Source organism: Colossoma macropomum, unplaced genomic scaffold, assembly GCF_904425465.1.
Source record: "Colossoma macropomum unplaced genomic scaffold, Colossoma_macropomum, whole genome shotgun sequence".
Classification (NCBI taxonomy): Eukaryota; Metazoa; Chordata; class Actinopteri; order Characiformes; family Serrasalmidae; genus Colossoma; species Colossoma macropomum.
Genome location: NW_023494810.1, coordinates 35,428,491 through 35,448,406, shown reverse-complemented (window position 1 = coordinate 35,448,406; position 19,916 = coordinate 35,428,491). Strand labels below are relative to the sequence as shown.

At 43.6% G+C, this 19,916-nt stretch overlaps 1 protein-coding gene across 1 annotated transcript; it reads right to left on the bottom strand.

Moving 5' to 3' along the window:
• Window positions 1-670: 670 nt before the first annotated feature.
• On the bottom strand, window positions 671-19,607 carry eps8l3a (EPS8-like 3a). Its single transcript, XM_036559278.1, has 20 exons — window positions 19,235-19,607; window positions 17,110-17,180; window positions 16,301-16,371; window positions 16,159-16,223; window positions 12,798-12,953; window positions 10,846-10,986; window positions 10,232-10,314; window positions 9,708-9,817; window positions 9,348-9,484; window positions 8,177-8,282; window positions 7,813-7,886; window positions 5,498-5,572; window positions 4,939-5,084; window positions 2,092-2,236; window positions 1,902-1,933; window positions 1,704-1,800; window positions 1,505-1,609; window positions 1,316-1,398; window positions 1,106-1,238; window positions 671-720 (listed from the first exon to the last, which is right to left on the bottom strand). Exons 2-20 carry the CDS (start codon window positions 17,172-17,174, stop codon window positions 691-693), a joined length of 1,854 nt encoding a protein of 617 aa, XP_036415171.1. The 5' UTR covers window positions 17,175-17,180; window positions 19,235-19,607; the 3' UTR covers window positions 671-690.
• Between the last annotated feature and the right edge of the window lie 309 nt (window positions 19,608-19,916).

The following is a 19,916-nucleotide window of genomic DNA, read 5'->3' as shown; positions in this document are numbered from 1 at the left end:
GGGATCTGCCATTATTGTACCTGATAGAGGACAAATCGGAGCGTCTGTAAATGGGATCTACCATTATTCCAACAGACACAGGATGATTCAGAGCATTTGTAAGTGGGATCTACCTTTGTTACAACAGATAGAGGACAAATCGGTGTGTAGGTAAATGGGATCCTGTATTGATTGTTAATAAATCCATAATTCAGTGATTAGAAATAAATACAACACAGACTAGCATGCTGATTTATTCAGACAGGTCATTTTATCATACAGAAAGGTTTACTCAACACTACAGCTGCACGATATGGGCACTATATCAGTATTGTGATTATATTGATTGATATCACAGTTCTGATACTCGTTTACACAGCTCACTGTACAATCAATAACGAGACCTGCATTATTTTATCCAAAATAATTTCTATGATATAACTATGATTGGTTAGAGGCTCGTTTGCATATTACAGATTTCTGTGATGAGATGATTAATGAACATGATATTGTGCAGCTCTGCTGAGCAGTGTTTTAGTGCTTTAGTTTATCAGGTTGATCCACAGTCTGTGTTAAAGAGGCTCCGCCGAGTCCTGCAGGTGATTCATTCCAGCTCTACCTGAGCTCACCTGGACACAACTGGACAGAATCCATACAGGTAACCCAGCACTGCAGGATGTGTTTTTGTTGCTCTGTTTGTTTCCTCACATCTCAGACCAGCGGACTGACCTCTCTGGACATCTACCCAAACACATTTAGAGTCAGTTATTCATTCAGCCTAATGAGAAACTGTAGAACAGACTCGGTTTATATCACAATACCTACATTTAGAGTCGGTTATTCATTCAGCCTAATGAGAAACTGTAGAACAGACTCGGTTTATATCACAATACCTACATTTAGAGTCGGTTTAACTGCTGGACGCAGGTAAAGCCTGTGTAGATAATCTACAGTCAGTAAAATGTGACCACAGTAACTGTGTTAATAACAGATCTAGATTAGGTTGGTCTTTAGCGTCTGTGGACTGAGCGCTGAGCGACTCTATTATCTATAAAAATGTAGATATTGATCAGTTTCTGATTGGGCTGATCCTGAATCAGGGCATCGTTAGTGTGTTTGTACTCACAGCCAGCGCTGATTTAACGTTCTGTAACTGATAATAAACTCGTCCTCCTTCCTCTGGACACACGACCTTCAGCTCGTCTCGGGTCATCCCCAACAACATCGGCCCACTGAGACCACCCAGACAGCGCACCGTACTGAAAGCACACACAGGACCGTCAGCCTGCAGTCTGCACTGGACTGAACTCTAGACTGTATAATGAAAGTGTCTCACATTTTGTTGAAGCCCTTGTGCTCCAGCCAGGCCTTCACCTCCTCCGGCTTCGACTTCTTGTTCAGGACTGGGTTACTGTCCACCTGATGGAGGAAGAGGAGTGACCGCAATGTCCATGTGTGCATTAGCAGTGTGAATAGAATGTAAAGTGCAGTTCCCCTGTCCCCCTGCGGGGGGCACTGCAGTTACCTGTCTGTCCTCACTCTCAGTGGACTTCAGGACGTTATTTGGGATGAAGCCTTCCTGACCGCAGTCATTCCTCACCTTCCACCAGCGCTTAGACATGTCCAGCAGCTACACACACAGACATTACACAGAGCAGCTATTAGTGTGAATGAGTTAATGTGAATGAGTGAGGTGAGTCTGTGGTCAGCAAAGCTGAACTGACCTCCACTTCTTCTCCTTTCCTCACACTGAGCTCTCGATCGTTCCTCGCTCTGAAGTCACATATCACACACATGGAGCTGAGCGGAGACTCTTCACTGCTGTAACACACACACACAGTGCAGGGTCAGGGTGGGCAGAGCTGCTGAAGATCAGTAAGGTCAGTGATGGTCAGTTAGTCCCAAGGCTGCATCGGTCTTACCTGGATTTGGGAATCTGCCAGGAATCAGCGCTCTGAGTGAGAATAACACACACATACATCAGAGACACACTGACACAGGAGGGTGTGTGTGTGAGTGTGTGTGAGTGTGTGTGTGTGTGTGAGTGTGAGTGTGTGTGTTGTGTGTTGTGTGTGTGAGTGTGTGTGTGTGAGTGTGTGTGTGTGTGTGTACCTGTGCTTCAGTGGACTGCTGGCTCTCCTGCCGCTGTGTGAGTGTGTGTTCTCTCTCGGTGTTTGTGAGGACGGGGGGCTGCCAGCCATCATTAAACACCGGAATGAAGGTGGGGATTTCATCATCATCCTCCGGCCACTTCGTACTGAACCAGAGGAAAAGACAGGTAAACAAACAGTGAGACAGTGAAAAAAACAGGTAAACAAACAGGTGAGTGATGGGTTTTTATGTCATCATGCAGTGTTAGCCTGTTTCTCTGTTGTGTGTAGCAGAGTTTCTGTTGGTCAGTAAATGCTGATACTTGTTTAGTAAAAACTCTGCAAGACCATCTAAATCAATCCTGCTGGACACAATGTCCAGTAATGTTCTTGCTAAAGTAAAGTATGGTGTTCCACAAGGCTCTGTTTTAGGACCTCTATTATTCACAATATATATGCTCCCACTGGGCACCATTATCAGTAAACAAAGCATCAATTTCCACTTCTACATTTATGACACACAGTTATATAAATCAGCCAAACCAGATGATCAACTTCAACTTAATAAGATTGAGGACTGTATAAAAGACATAAAGGACTGGATGTGGAGTAACTTTCTCCTCCTTAACTCAGATAAAACAGAGGTTCTGCTTCAAACTGTCTGATTTTACACTTAATATTACTAGAACAGCCTTCCTGCATCTCCGCAATATTGCTAAATTGAGAAATGCATTCTCTCTACAGGATGCAGAAAAGTTAGTTCATGCATTTATTACTTCAAGGCTGGATTACTGTAATGCCCTGCTGGCTGGATGTCCCAGCAAAAGCCTTAACAAGCTTCAGCCAGTCCAGAACGCTGCAGCCAGAGTTCTTACTAGAACCAGAAAATGTGACCATATCAGCCCAGTTTTATCAACCTTACACTGGTTACCAGTTAAATTTCGCACTGATTATAAAATTCTCTTACTGACCTATAAAGCACTAAACGGACTCGCCTCTCAGTACCTGAGTGAACTTCTCTCCCACTATGAACCATCACGCCTACTTAGATCACAAGGTGCTGCTCACTATTAGTACCTAGAATTAATAAAGCTACATCAGGGGGCGGAGCTTCTCATACAAAGCCCCCCAGCTTTGGAATAATCTTCCAGTCAGTGTTCAGGACTCAGACTCAGCCTCAGTGTTTAAGTCTAGACTAAAACCCACTTGTTTAGTGGAGCCTTTGGTGATTAGTTTTCCCTGTTAGATAAAAGGTGCAGATCTGGGGTTCATGGTCATGGAGTGTTATGGTAAACTGGGAGTGTTGGTGCCGTCGTCCCGCTGCTCACGCGTTCACTCAGGTTAGCTGACGGTGGAGCGGAGGGGCGCCGACATCTCAGGGAGCCTCGCTGTTAGTGAGTCTGTCCCTCTTAGTGAGGCTGTAATATCTAGACCTGCTGGAGTCTCTGCTGCTCTGTTAACCCTGTAATCTGTGGTCAGTCTCTCTGTACTGAACTGACCCTCTGTGTGTTTCCTCTCTTTGCCGAGTTGAACAGCTGCCCATCCTGAGCGTCTGATGCTGTTGCTTCTTCTGCCGTGATCAGGTGCCACTGCTCGCCAGGCTTCTGTACTGTTTCAGCCTTCTGGACGTTTTGACCACCATGGAGCTTCTCGCTGTACAACGCTGTGCAGACCTCACCCTCATGAACTGACCCTCCTGCTGCTGCTGCACAGACTTAAACTATCTAATTAACCTGTTTTTCCTGTTTTGTTTTCTAATATTTTATACTATGCTGTTTGCTGTCCGGTGTGGTCCAGAGGAGGATGGGTTCCCCTTCTGAGTCTTGTTTCCTCCCAAGGTTTCTTCCTCCTGCTTTTAGGGAGTTTTTCCTTGCCACTGTTGCCATTGGCGACACTTGGACCCGGATTTTTCTGTAAAGCTGCTTTGTGACAGCACCTGTTGTAAAACGTGCTATATAAATAAACTTGACTTGGCTTGACACGAAAGTAAAAGGTCCACCAAAAGTTCCTGTAAACTTTAAGTGAATATGATCCTGAGGTGACGCCCCCTCTTCAGTTCTGGGGAGGAGAGCGCCCCCTGGAGTACCGCCGTGCTGTCCTGCACTGAGATATTTAACACAAATAAAACTCCTGCTGAGTTTATTTTGACTTCAGCTCTTCGTCATTAATGTGTTCAGAGCTAGACTAGCGGAGTGAATAGTCTATAAACAGCCAACAGATCAGCTATATAAGCTTTATAAACTACACAAACTGTATCTGATCATTTACAAGTGGAAACGTGTTTATTTTGATCTGATGGTCGAGAAAGATGTGATCCACTGTGATGAACGGAAAAATGTGCACTGAAATTCTCTGCAGTTCGAGCTGCTCCATCTGTACTTAAGCTGTATGATCTATAACAGAACCGGGTTTCAGTGTAACAGTATAAACGCAGCGTATGGAGACCTTCAGTGTTCACTCATCACTAACTCATCACTGCAGTGTGTTTACAGCTGGTCGGATGTTTTGGTGACTGTCAGATCTGAAAATTCTGGTATGATGGAGACACAAGAACTTCTTCACACCAGAAACCAGCACTCGATACACACGATACACACACACACACACACACACACACACACACACACACACAAGTCCGTCCAGAGATCCAACAGAGTGATATATTTATAATTACACAAAACACTTTTTACAGATTATCAATCCCGGTTAGACGGTTGTGCCACTCGTCAGCCACATTTTATATTTTATAACACAAACTGAGTCTTAAAAACACAATTAATAATATTATTATTAAGAAAATGCTGCAGTGGCTCAGCAGTTAGAGTTCTGTCGTCTGGAGTTTGAGAACCTCTGGTGTAGAACGTGTTACCTGGGGATGTTCCAGGCGTCTCCGAGCGACTGCCACAGCTGATCCTCCTCAGGAGAAGCTTCTTCACTCAGGAAACGCACACAGTCCGGCTCCAGCAGAGGAGCGACCACAGTGGGGGGGAGGTCGTCATCATACACACCTACGATCTACACACACACACAAACACACACACACACACAGACACACACAGACACACACACACACACACACAGACACACACACACACACACACAAACACACAGACACACACACACACACACACAGACACACAGACACACACAGACACACACAGACACACACACACACACACACAGACACACACACACACACACACACACACACACAGACACACACAGACACACACACACACACACACACACACACACACACACACACACACACACAGACACACACAGACACACACACACACACACACACACAGCCCTATGTTACAACTGTGTGTGTGTGTGTGTGTGTGTGTGTGTGTGTGTGTGTGTGTGTGTGTGTCTGTGTGTCTGTGTGTGTGTGTGTGTGTGTGTGTGTGTGTGTGTTTCCTCACCAGCTCCAGAATAGAGAACAGACAGTGGACCAGGTCAGCAGCACTGGGGTCACTAATCTTCCCATTCAGCTCAGCCTGAGACAGAAAACGTGAAGAGTGTAAATTTACAGGACCAGGAAATCTATAGATCTATAGAATTTGTAATCTATAGATGGGATTGGTAATCTGTAGATGCGGTTAGTGGTTGGTGGATGGGATTGGTAATCTGTAGATGTGGTTGGTGGATGGGATTGGTAATCTGTAGGTGTGGTTGGTGGATGGGATTGGTAATCTGTAGATGTGGTTGGTGGATGGGATTAGTAATCTGTAGATGTGGTTGGTGGATGGGATTGGTGGATGGGATTGGTAATCTGTAGATGTGGTTGGTGGATGGGATTGGTAATCTGTAGATGCGGTTAGTGGTTGGTGGATGGGATTAGTAATCTGTAGATGTGGTTGGTGGATGGGATTGGTGGATGGGATTGGTAATCTGTAGATGTGGTTGGTGGATGGGATTGGTAATCTGTAGATGTGGTTGGTGGATGGGATTGGTAATCTGTAGATGTGGTTAGTGGTTGGTGGATGGGATTGGTAATCTGTAGATGTGGTTGGTGGATGGGATTGGTAATCTGTAGATGTGGTTGGTGGATGGGATTGGTAATCTGTAGATGTGGTTAGTGGTTGGTGGATGGGATTGGTAATCTGTAGATGCGGTTAGTGGTTGGTGGATGGGATTGGTAATCTGTAGATGTGGTTAGTGGTTGGTGGATGGGATTGGTAATCTGTAGATGCGGTTAGTGGTTGGTGGATGGGATTGGTAATCTGTAGATGTGGTTGGTGGATGGGATTGGTAATCTGCAGATGTGGTTGGTGGATGGGATTGGTAATCTGTAGGTGTGGTTGGTAGTTTGTGGAAGGGGCTAGTAATCTGCAGATGTGGTTGGTGGATGGGATTGGTAATCTGTAGATGCGGTTAGTGGTTGGTGGATGGGATTGGTAATCTGTAGATGTGGTTGGTAGTTGGTGGATGGGATTGGTAATCTGTAGATGTGGTTGGTGGATGGGATTGGTAATCTGTAGATGTGGTTAGTGGTTGGTGGATGGGATTGGTAATCTGTAGATGTGGTTGGTGGATGGGATTGGTAATCTGTAGATGTGGTGGTAGTGGTGGATGGGATTGGTAATCTGTAGATGTGGTTGTGGTGGTGGATGGGATTGGTAATCTGTAGATGTGGTTAGTGGTTGGTGGATGGGATTGGTAATCTGTAGATGTGGTTAGTGGTTGGTGGATGGGATTGGTAATCTGTAGATGTGGTTGGTAGTTGGTGGATGGGATTGGTAATCTGTAGATGTGGTAGTGGTTGGTGGATGGGATTGGTAATCTGTAGATGTGGTTAGTGGTGGTGGATGGGATTGGTAATCTGTAGATGTGGTTAGTGGTTGGTGGATGGGATTGGTAATCTGTAGATGTGGTTGGTAGTTGGTGGATGGGATTGGTAATCTGTAGATGTGGTTAGTGGTTGGTGGATGGGATTGGTAATCTGTAGATGTGGTTGGTAGTTGGTGGATGGGATTGGTAATCTGTAGATGTGGTTAGTGGTTGGTGGATGGGATTGGTAATCTGTAGATGTGGTTAGTGGTTGGTGGATGGGATTGGTAATCTGTAGATGTGGTTAGTGGTTGGTGGATGGGATTGGTAATCTGTAGATGTGGTTGGTAGTTGGTGGATGGGATTGGTAATCTGTAGATGTGGTTAGGTTGGTGGATGGGATTGGTAATCTGTAGATGTGGTTAGTGGTTGGTGGATGGGATTGGTAATCTGTAGATGTGGTTAGTGGTTGGTGGATGGGATTGGTAATCTGTAGATGTGGTTGGTAGTTGGTGGATGGGATTGGTAATCTGTAGATGTGGTTAGTGGTTGGTGGATGGGATTGGTAATCTGTAGATGTGGTTAGTGGTTGGTGGATGGGATTGGTAATCTGTAGATGTGGTTGGTAGTTGGTGGATGGGATTGGTAATCTGTAGATGTGGTTAGTGGTTGGTGGATGGGATTGGTAATCTGTAGATGTGGTTAGTGGTTGGTGGATGGGATTGGTAATCTGTAGATGTGGTTGGTAGTTGGTGGATGGGATTGGTAATCTGTAGATGTGGTTAGTGGTTGGTGGATGGGATTGGTAATCTGTAGATGTGGTTGGTGGATGGGATTGGTAATCTGTAGATGTGGTTGGTGGATGGGATTGGTAATCTGTAGATGTGGTTGGTGGATGGGATTGGTAATCTGTAGATGTGGTTGTGGTGGATGGGATTGGTAATCTGTAGATGTGGTTGGTACCCACCAGCAGATTGAAGGCCATTTTGATTTTCTGCAGGCAGACTATGAACTGGTCAACTGAAGGGAGACCCTGCACAGCTTCAGAACACACACACACACACACACACACACACACACACACACACACACACACACACACATTTACAGCATTCTTACACATTTTGTCCAACTCAGTAATCTTCTCTTATCTCAGGTTCTCTCCGTGGTCCTGACGTCCTCCTGTCCTGCAGGGGGTGTTTTTGCTACAAACACCTGATTTAATAGGGGTTGTTGCTGGTTGTCACTGATTAGCTGACCAGGCGTTTCAGAGCAGGACAGGAGACCTTCAGGAGCAGAGCTGGGAAACAGTGGCCTGAGCTGATCGTCACCTTTCTGCTTTTTCTTCTTTTTCTTCTTCTTGTCCTTTCTCGGCACCACGGCAACCACTTGGTCAGCAAACTCTTCGATATCGTTGATCAGGTGGTTCAGTATGTCCTGCAAGGAAGCACAACAGTACAGCATCTCCAGCATGAACGTTTCCCTAACAACCGTATCCCTATCGACCATCTGACATCAATCACCATGACAACCAGATCTGTACACTCTGGTGTTACTGGCTGAGGAATGCAAGTCAGCTATTCTGCACACTTTTATACTGAATAATATTAAAAGTTAAAGGAATAATTCAGTGAAATATCAGCTTTACATAATTTACCCTAAATTACCCTAAATTCAGTCAATCAGCCAAATATGATTAGTGATCTGTAGATCTGTAAACATAGTTGGTCATTTTTCACATATTTGGTAATCTGTAGATGTGGTTGATAATCTGTGGATGTATGTGATCAGTAAAGTGTAAATGGGGTTTCTAACTTGCTGATGTGGTTGGTAGTAAATAGGAGTGGTAATCTGTAAATGTGGTAGCTAATCAGTAGATGTGGTTCATAATCTGTAGATGCGGTTCATAATCTGTAGATGCGGTTCATAATCTGTAGATGCGGTTCATAATCAGTAGATGTGGTTCATAATCTGTAGATGCGGTTCATAATCTGTAGATGCGGTTCATAATCTGTAGCTGTAATCGGAAGTCTGTTAATGGAATTGCTAATCTGTTGATAAGATTGGAAAACGTTGATGGGGCTAATCATTTGTAATACAGAGTTGCTTTCTTAGCTTTGATTATACCTGAATGTACCTAACAAGTAATGCTTACACTCCAGCAATTAGCATGGTGCTAACCGCATGTCTAAACCATGCCACACTCTCCTCAAATGGTGTAAAGGTGTTCAGTATCTCTGATAGTCTTGATTATGTGGTTCCTGATACTGTATGACTCACTGTTCTCTATAAACATGGACTAAAGTACATCAGCATAGCTTAAACAGTAGCGGCCGTCTCGGAGGCTGAATTTAGTCCACTCGTTTTGTCCAGGCCTGATTGACTATATTTGGAAAAATTGTGTAAATGTGATTTTGTGTGTATTCCTTTGGTTTTTAAGTGGGTTAAATATGGGATTAAGGTCTCCAGTGTTTTATGAGTTTGGTGTGGGAGGAGTCCTACCACGTTCCTCTCTCTCTCCGTATAGGGGGCGGGAGCAGGAGGGGGGCTGTGGGTGCGCTTGGGTGTGACCTCTGCGGGGGGAGGCGGGGTCAGTGGCTGGCGTCTGATCAAGGTCGGAGTTGGAGTTGGACTGTCATCTGGAGGATCAAGACTCGGAATGTAAAAAGAACCTTTTTTGGTTTGATTTTAAGATGTTAAGCTATTCAGCTCAGGAACATCCAGGACCTGTGAAGAAATCTGTCATGTCTGTCAGTAAAACATCAGTGCTCAGTTCGAGATGATGCCACCTAACAAAGGTCAAGGCACTGGATAGTGAAGTGTAGAGTGTGTGGTGTTGTAATTGGTTTAACTGTGCTGTACCGTAGTCTGGAGCGTTCCACTCCTCAAGACGAGGTTCTGGGGGAGTCCACTCTCTTCGCTCTGGAGAGGGGTTTCTGGTGTTTCTCACAACAAAAGCCCCTGGTCTTCCTCTGCCAGTAAGAGAAAGATTTAAAACCATATTGGACTCCCCCTGCTGTCCGCAGGCTCTGAGAACTGAACCAGGAGCTGAAGAAACGTCTGGTTTCCGAGACCCAGATTAAACCCACGCTTGGGGTAAATGTGATTTTTCATGAAACCGCTGTTCAGTCCAGAAATAAACTTAATATATGTCCAAAAAACAGCCCTAAAGGTCAGAGTACACTGACCAGACAAAAACTGAAACCCAAACAAGCACAAACATCTGGCTGGTGTGCCGTACCTGTGTTTGAGCGTTCTCTCAATGTCAGTTCTTTTTCTGTACTCTCTACAGTTCGTGTCTGTTTGGTTGGTGTAATCTGGCCTTTAGTGTTTATGACAGTGGTTTTGGGTTTAAAATCGGGAGTGGCTGGTTAATGACTGATTACCTGTTTAGCTGATTGTTTCTGTCCTGGGCCTCATTCGTCCTGTTCTGCAAAATTCGTTCAAGATCTCTTTTGATGTAATCAGCCTAAAGAATAAAGAAAAATAAAATTGAACCCAGATTCAGAGCTTCTTTCTATATGTTAGTTTGGGCTACTGGAGCTGGATTATTTTACCCAGAGGTAATGAAAATAGATTTCATTGCATAATTTCCCCATTTTCCCACAGCCCAATTCGAAAGATCATCACCGCATGTTCACGTCAGTGTCACACCACAGGACACACTTAATAAGAATAACAGCACAACGTACGGCTGCGTCTTATAGCAGGTATTTCATTGGAGTGAGGTTGATTGGAACAAAACTACCGTTACTGAAGGAGCTGTAAAAATGCTGTATTCATGTTGGATTAAAATCACTGATCTCATCAGAAATCACCAAAATTGCAAGACCTCCCCAAGTAAAAGTGCTCTAGCTCCAGTAGTGCTTAATGATGTGCAGGAACATCACCACATTCATCAGCAGATGATTTTATTTTCTGGGCAACACAGCTGAGCCTGTCTGAACCATTTCATTTAGATTCAGAGGCATGGCGTGTAGTTTTCCGCTGTGGTTCTCACCTTCACAGAGTCACTCTGGAACATGAAGACACTGCTCGCTCTGTCCTGCACTGAGATGATCAGCAAGGAGTTATAGACGCAGCTGTCCTGCACAGCCTTCACCTCTAACACACTACTCAACGCCAGAGAGTCCAGCTCCTCCTGCAGAGAGACAGAGGAAAATAGAGACTAGTGAAGGACAGAAATGCTGCAAGAAATGTCCGACCACGTTATATATCACCCCACTACCCCAACTCACCACTCTAGTACCCCATATTACCCTTAACATACCATTATAGCACCCCATATTACCCCAACGTTTCACTCTAGTACCCCAAAGTACATCTACCACAACACTACTACTCCATATTACCACTACATACCTCGTTACACAATATCACCCTATTTTACCACTTCACTACCCCATATTGCCATATAACATGCCATCCTACCCCATATATTACCCTAACAAACCCCATCCTACTCCAGATTACCTTCTCAATTAACCCCAGCCTGTTACCCCCTCACTTTACCTCATTACCCTGGTATTAACCCAAGACTATTACCCTCTCCCTCTACCATGTTACCCTGGTATTAACCCCAGACTGTTACCCTCTTCCTCTACCATGTTACCCTGGTATTAACCCAAGACTGTTACCCTCTGCCTCTACCATGTTACCCTGGTATTAACCCAAGACTGTTACCCTCTGCCTCTACCATGTTACCCTGGTATTAACCCAAGACTGTTACTCTCTCCCTCTACCATGTTACCTTGGTATTAACCCCAGACTGTTACCCTCTCCCTCTACCATGTTACCCTGGTATTAACCCCAGACTGTTACCCTCTGCCTCTACCTTGTTACCCTGGTATTAACCCCAGACTGTTACCCTCTCCCTCTACCATGTTACCCTGGTATTAACCCAAGACTGTTACCCTCTCCCTCTACCATGTTACCCTGGTATTAACCCCAGACTGTTACCCTCTCCCTCTACCATGTTACCCTGGTATTAACCCCAGACTGTTACCCTCTCCCTCTACCATGTTACCCTGGTATTAACCCCAGACTGTTACCCTCTCCCTCTACCATGTTACCTTGGTATTAACCCAAGACTGTTACCCTCTCCCTCTACCATGTTACCCTGGTATTAACCCCAGACTGTTACCCTCTCCCTCTACCATGTTACCCTGGTATTAACCCAAGACTGTTACCCTCTCCCTCTACCATGTTACCCTGGTATTAACCCAAGACTGTTACCCTCTCCCTCTACCATGTTACCCTGGTATTAACCCAAGACTGTTACCCTCTCCCTCTACCATGTTACCCTGGTATTAACCCAAGACTGTTACCCTCTCCCTCTACCATGTTACCTTGGTATTAACCCCAGACTGTTACCCTCTCCCTCTACCATGTTACCCTGGTATTAACCCAAGACTGTTACCCTCTCCCTCTACCATGTTACCCTGGTATTAACCCAAGACTGTTACCCTCTCCCTCTACCATGTTACCTTGGTATGAACCCCAGACTGTTACCCTCTCCCTCTACCATGTTACCCTGGTATTAACCCAAGACTGTTACCCTCTCCCTCTACCATGTTACCTTGGTATTAACCCAAGACTGTTACCCTCTCCCTCTACCATGTTACCTTGGTAATAACCCCAGACTGTTACCCTCTCCCTCTACCATGTTACCTTGGTATGAACCCCAGACTGTTACCCTCTCCCGCTAACCTTGTTTCCCTGGTATTAACCCCCGGAGTGTTATCCTCTCCTGCTACCTCATTATCCCAGTATTAACCCCACTCTGGTACAATTTCAAATCAATTCTCTTTAATATCTGCTCTGGGGGCTTGTTGATGGGACGGTCACTCTGGGTGGTCATATAAGCAGAATTTTCCTGTTACAGACATTGTACCTAGTCAGATCACTCTATTCCGTGTTGGAACAGCATCTCTTGCACGCAGAAAGTCTGACCTTGGTCTCAATGTCGATGAGCAGCAGATTTCCATTGACTATCTCCAGCAGCATGTCCTGCCCCCACACACGGCCAGTCTCCTCCAGCAGCTTCAGGCGCTCCACACACTCCGGCACCCCCCGCAGCTCCCCCTCCAGCTCACACGTCAACAGATGCTGCACAAGAACACAGACAGTCCCTTGTGGGTCTGCAGTCCACATTACAGACTATGGGGATGGAAAATGTAGCTGACAGCATTTATCTGATTTAAAGAATGTTATTGGTCTCTGATTATAGGGAATGTTATTGGTCTCTGATTGTAGGGAATGTTATTGGTCTCTGATTGTAGGGAATGTTATTGGTCTCTGATTGTAGGGAATGTTATTGGTCTCTGATTATAGGGAATGTTATTGGTCTCTGATTGTAGGGAATGTTATTGGTCTCTGATTATAGGGAAAGTTATTGGTGTCTGATTGTAGGGAATGTTATTGGTCTCTGATTGTAGGGAATGTTATTGGTCTCTGATTGCAGGGAATGTTATTGGTCTCTGATTGCAGGGAATGTTATTGGTCTCTGATTGTAGGGAATGTTATTGGTCTCTGATTGCAGGGAATGTTATTGGTCTCTGATTGTAGGAAATGTTATTGGTCTCTGATTATAGGGAAAGTTATTGGTGTCTGATTGTAGGGAATGTTATTGGTCTCTGATTGTAGGGAATGTTATTGGTCTCTTATCGTAGGGAATGTTATTGGTCTCTGATTGCAGGGAATGTTATTGGTCTCTGATTGTAGGGAATGTTATTGGTCTCTGATTATAGGGAAAGTTATTGGTGTCTGATTGCAGGGAATGTTATTGGTCTCTGATTGTAGGGAATGTTATTGGACTCTGATCATAGTGAATGTTATTGGTCTCTGATTATAGGGAATGTTATTGGTCTCTGATCATATTGAATGTTATTGGTCTCTGATCATAGTGAATGTTATTGGTCTCTGATTGCAGGGAATGTTATTGGTCTCTGATCATATTGAATGTTATTGGTCTCTGATTATAGCGAATGTTATTGGTCTCTGATCATAGGGAATGTTGTTGGTCTCTGATTATAGAGAATGTTATTGGTCTCTGATCATAGTGAATGCTATTGGTCTCTGATTGTAGGGAATGTTATTGGTCTCTGATTATAGGGAATGTTATTGGTCTCTGATTATAGGGAATGTTATTGGCCTCTGATTATAGGGAATGTTACTGGTCTCTGATTATAGTGAATGTTATTGGTCTCTGATTGTAGGGAATGTTATTGGTCTCTGATCATAGGGAATGTTGTTGGTCTCTGATTATAGTGAATGTTATTGGTCTCTGATTGTAGGGAATGTTATTGGTCTCTGATTATAGGGAATGTTATTGGCCTCTGATTATAGGGAATGTTATTGGTCTCTGATTATAGTGAATGTTATTGGTCTCTGATTGTAGGGAATGTTATTGGTCTCTGATCATAGGGAATGTTGTTGGTCTCTGATTATATAGAATGTTATTGGTCTCTGATTATAGGGAATGTTATTGGTCTCTGATCATATTGAATGTTATTGGTCTCTGATCATAGTGAATGTTATTGGCCTCTGATTATAGGGAATGTTATTGGTCTCTGATCATAGTGAATGTTATTGGTCTCTGATCATAGTGAATGTTATTGGTCTCTGATTATAGCGAATGTTATTGGTCTCTGATCATATTGAATGTTATTGGTCTCTGATCATAGTGAATGTTATTGGTCTCTGATTGTAGGGGATGTTATTGGTCTCTGATCATAGTGAATGTTATTGGTCTCTGATCATAGTGAATGTTATTGGTCTCTGATTATAGCGAATGTTATTGGTCTCTGATCATATTGAATGTTATTGGTCTCTGATCATAGTGAATGTTATTGGTCTCTGATTATAGGGAATGTTATTGGTCTCTGATTATAGAGAATGTTATTGGTCTCTGATTATAGGGAATGTTATTGGTCTCTGATTATAGGGAATGTTAGTGGTCTCTGATTGCAGGGAATGTTATTGGTCTCTGATTGCAGGGAATGTTATTGGTCTCTGATTATAGGGAATGTTATTGGTCTCTGATCGTAGGGAATGTCATTGGTCTCTGATTGCAGGGAATGTTATTGGTCTCTGATCATATTGAATGTTATTGGTCTCTGATCATAGTGAATGTTATTGGTCTCTGATTGCAGGGAATGTTATTGGTCTCTGATCATATTGAATGTTATTGGTCTCTGATTATAGCGAATGTTATTGGTCTCTGATTGTAGGGAATGTTATTGGTCTCTGATCATAGTGAATGTTATTGGTCTCTGATTGTAGGGAATGTTATTGGTCTCTGATCATAGTGAATGTTATTGGTCTCTGATTGCAGGGAATGTTATTGGTCTCTGATCATAGTGAATGTTATTGGTCTCTGATTGTAGGGAATGTTATTGGTCTCTGATCATAGTGAATGTTATTGGTCTCTGATTGCAGGGAATGTTATTGGTCTCTGATTATAGGGAATGTTATTGGCCTCTGATTATAGGGAATGTTATTGGTCTCTGATTATAGGGAATGTTATTGGTCTCTGATTGCAGGGAATGTTATTGGTCTCTGATTGTAGTGAATGTTATTGGTCTCTGATTATAGGGAATGTTAGTGGTCTCTGATTATAGGGAATGTTATTGGTCTCTGATTGTAGTGAATGTTATTGGTCTCTGATTATAGGGAATGTTATTGGTCTCTGATTATAGGGAATGTTATTGGTCTCTGATTATAGGGAATGTTATTGGTCTCTGATCATATTGAATGTTATTGGTCTCTGATTATAGGGAATGTTATTGGTCTCTGATTGTAGTGAATGTTATTGGTCTCTGATTATAGGGAATGTTATTGGTCTCTGATTATAGGGAATGTTATTGGTCTCTGATCATAGTGAATGTTATTGGTCTCTGATCATAGGGAATGTTATTGGTCTCTGATCATAGGGAATGTTATTGGTCTCTGATCATAGGGAATGTTATTGGTCTCTGATTGCAGGGAATGTTATTGGTCTCTGATTATAGGGAATGTTATTGGTCTCTGATCATAGTGAATGTTATTGGTCTCTGATCATAGGGAATGTTATTGGTCTCTGATCATAGGGAATGTTATTGGTTTCTGATTTATTGAGACTGTTCTTCATATTGGATCGTGTGGAATGATGTTGAAGGTGGAGAATGTTCTGTATGTCTGGAAAGGGTGTCGATCTCTGATTCTGTTGATCATTATTGATAGCTGCAGGAACGTGAATCATCACTTTATATTAATATTATCTGCCTGCAGTGAAAAGTGTAAGAGAACAGTGTGAGTGTTGATGGTGTGTTACCTCCACTCTGTACTGGAATTTGCTGAGCTGTTTGTTGATGGACTTGGCGTACTGGCTTCTCCTCACTGTGGGGTTTAGATCAGAACATCTTACTGAACAGAACTCTGCAGGGTTTAGAACTGTGTACAGTGTGAACACTCACTGTAGATGGCTTTAGCACTGGGCCTGGATAACCTGGAGCTCAGAGATGAGTTTTCATCCCCAGAATAACCACTGAAATGGGAGAAAACAATAATAAATAAAGCAATAAAAATAATATAATAATTTTTAAAATTTTTTCAGTAAAATAATTGTTACCCATCGATTTGAACTAATCAAAACATCACCATGCATAGACATGCATGAACAGCTGTTTTTTTAAATAAAATGTTTTGATTTTGTAATCAGTGACACCTGCAAAACACCACCAGCACCCTCCCATACCCCATTAAGACCCACCAACACCTCACTAACACCCTAACACCCTCCCACATCAACACCCTCCCATACCCCAACACCCTCCCACACCCCAACACCCTCCCACATCACCAACACCCTCCCATACCCCAACACCCTCCCACACCTCACTAACACACCCTCCCACATCACCAACACCCTCCCATACCCCAACACCCTCCCACACCTCACTAACACACCCTCCCACATCACCAACACCCTCCCATACCCCAACACCCTCCCACACCTCACTAACACACCCTCCCACATCACCAACACCCTCCCATACCCCAACACTCAACACCTCAAAAACTCCACCAACACCTCCCACAACCCAACACCTTCAAAAACCCAACACCCTCCCACACCCCACCAACACCCTCCAACACCTCAGTAACACCCCCACACCCTCCCTCACCCCAACACCTCCAAAACTCTACCAACACCCCAACACCACTCTAAAGTCCCTGTTTTACCTATTAACCACTGATGGTGTCAAATCAAAGATAACTGTACCTGGACTGGACTGAGTCGGTGTAGCTGCTGGAGCTGAAGTCGAGCACACTGCTGCTCCCAAACATCTTCAGCTACACACACACACACACACACACACACGCACACACACACACACACACACACACACACACACACACATATACAGTCTTAACACTCCATATATAAATATGTATAAACATCCAATCAAGTTCAATTATAAAGCACATTTAAAAACAACCGTGCTGCCCTTGGGCGCAGTGGGTAGCGCTGTTGCCTCACAGCGAGAATGGCCTGGGTTCGATTCCCGGCCAGGTGACCAGGGTCGTTTCTGTGTGGAGTTTGCCTGTTCTCCCCGTGTCTGCGTGGGTTTCCTCCGGGTACTCCGGTTTCCTCCCACAGTCCAAAAACATGCAGTCAGGCTGATTGGACATGCTGAATTGCCCCTAGGTGTGAGTGTGTGTGAATGTGTATGTCTGTCTGTCTGCCCTGCGATGGACTGGCGACCTGTCCAGGGTGTATCCTGCCTTCTGCCCAGTGACAGCTGGGATAGGCTCCAGCACCCCACCGCGACCCAGAAGGATAAGCGGTTTAGATGATGTGTGTGTGTGTGTGTGTGTGTGTGTGTGTGTGTGTGTGTGTGTGTGTGTGTGTGTGTGTTTAAAAATAACAACTGTTGTTCAATCAGATCAGAAACTACTGAATAAAACAGGAGAATAAAGTAAAGACAGTAAACAAACTGATTGTGATTATAAACACACCTGCTGTGGCTGAGAGTCAGTGTTTAATGTTGATCTGCTCTGTCGACTCTGAGGGGAATCTCACTGAATGGTATTGATATCTGCTCTTATCAAACACTATTGATCTCTACTGATGAAAACACTGACTAATCATTAGGAATCATTAATAACTGATCTCTGATAACATGGAATGTCACTGCTGTGTGATTAATTATAGACATTTTCTACATCTGATCATGTGGAATGTTACTGATCTCTGAACATGTGGAATAGTATTGATCTCTGATCATGTGGAATAGTATTGATCTCCGATCATGTGGAATAGTATTGATCTCTGATCATGGGGAATGTTAGTGACCTTTGCTCCTGGTAACTCCTGGTAATTGTTTCTGTGCTATTTGCAGCTTTTATGGGGCCATAAAGAACTATAACCTCTCAGCTCAGATAGAACACTGAGTGACATCACACACATACATCCAATCAGTGCTCGATTACAGATTATATAATAAACACATTAAAAACCATGAAGCTTCCAGAATACATAATAACCCTGATAAATCCAGTCAGTCACGATAATCCAGTTTATTTCTGCTGCCGTTCAAAATCAGCTGAATACCCCAGAGCGCCCCCTCTCTGTCATCAACATCTGTAATTACTTTAACATCTGTCAGTAACATGTTCTCTCTGTTCACCGGAACTTCGTTTTTGGTCCAGATTAGCAGAGACAGAAACCATCTCAGTACCTCAGCAGGTCCGGAGCAGTTTCACCTCCACGGATCACGACCCGATTCTGCCTTTTCAACCAGATTCATTTAACTCAGACATTTATCACACTTATTAACTAATCAATAACAACACAGAGAACAATGTAAAATCATTACACAGTAACACACTCAGTCAGTCAGAGCACTGCTGGCATCAGACTTTGATACCTCAACATAATTAAAATTATATTTCACAACATAATTGTGATTTTTTTAATTTTCTTGAGTTCTTATTAAGTTGTAGGAGTGAAGAACTTAAAGCTGGACCTGCCAGCAGATCTGTGAAGATTAAACAGTGCAGATTTAATCCAGAGATATTTATTAATCCCCTCTGCTCTCATTCCAAAGAGGATCCTTCAGTAAACAGGATCAGTGTTTCAATAAGTGTGCAGATTTTTCATTTGCATTGAACTTTTTAACAGTGAGCTAAAAGTCTTAAAACATCACAAACAGATAAAATGACCGGACCACTGACTGACCACATGTCCAGGTGTTTCTGTATGCTAATGATTGAAACAGTAAGAGTTTTGATTTGAATAGAGAAGCTTTATACTGAAAGGTGGGCGGTTTGGTCACTTATCTCCAACTGAAATACAGTAAGTAGTGTGATTATTCTCATTAATGCTGAAGGGGTTTGAGTTTTACCTCTGACGTGTCCTGACGTTTCTGCTGTGCTGGGTTTTGTTTTCTGCGTTAGTTTAGTTTTCCTCTTGCGGAGTGTGTGTCCGTCATACTGAAGATCCGAATCGCTTTCGGAGAGAAAGAACGACGGTAACGATAAAACAGAGAAACTCCCTGAGCGGCTCAGAGCAAAGTCCAGCAGGGCGAGGAGCTGCGCTGACCGGAAACAGCCAGGTGGGCCTGTAAAAACCTCATAACTGTGATTAAACGAAACAAACGCTCCACATTCTCTTCACACTGATGTACATCACAGCTATGAATGCTTAGAGATACAACTAAAGCTACTGTGTGTCTGAAAGACAGATGAGCAGTGCGTGTCTGTGAGGGCTGATGGATGTGGGCGTGTCTCCACTGTAATTCCTCAGATCAACGGCCATCACTGCTCTGACCTGCTGAGTAACCAGGATTTACCTTCCCCAACCTGCAGCACTCATAAATTCAACTACGCCATAGTCTGACTTAGCCACAGTCCGATCTCCGGATTAAACCCTAAACCCAATTCAGCTACAGTCTGATCTCAGTATTTAACCCTAAACCCAATTGAAGTACAGTCTAATCTCAGTATCAAACCCTAAATGCAATTTAGTCACGGTCTGATTTCAGTATTACACCATTAACCCAATTTAGTCACAGTCTGATCTCAGTA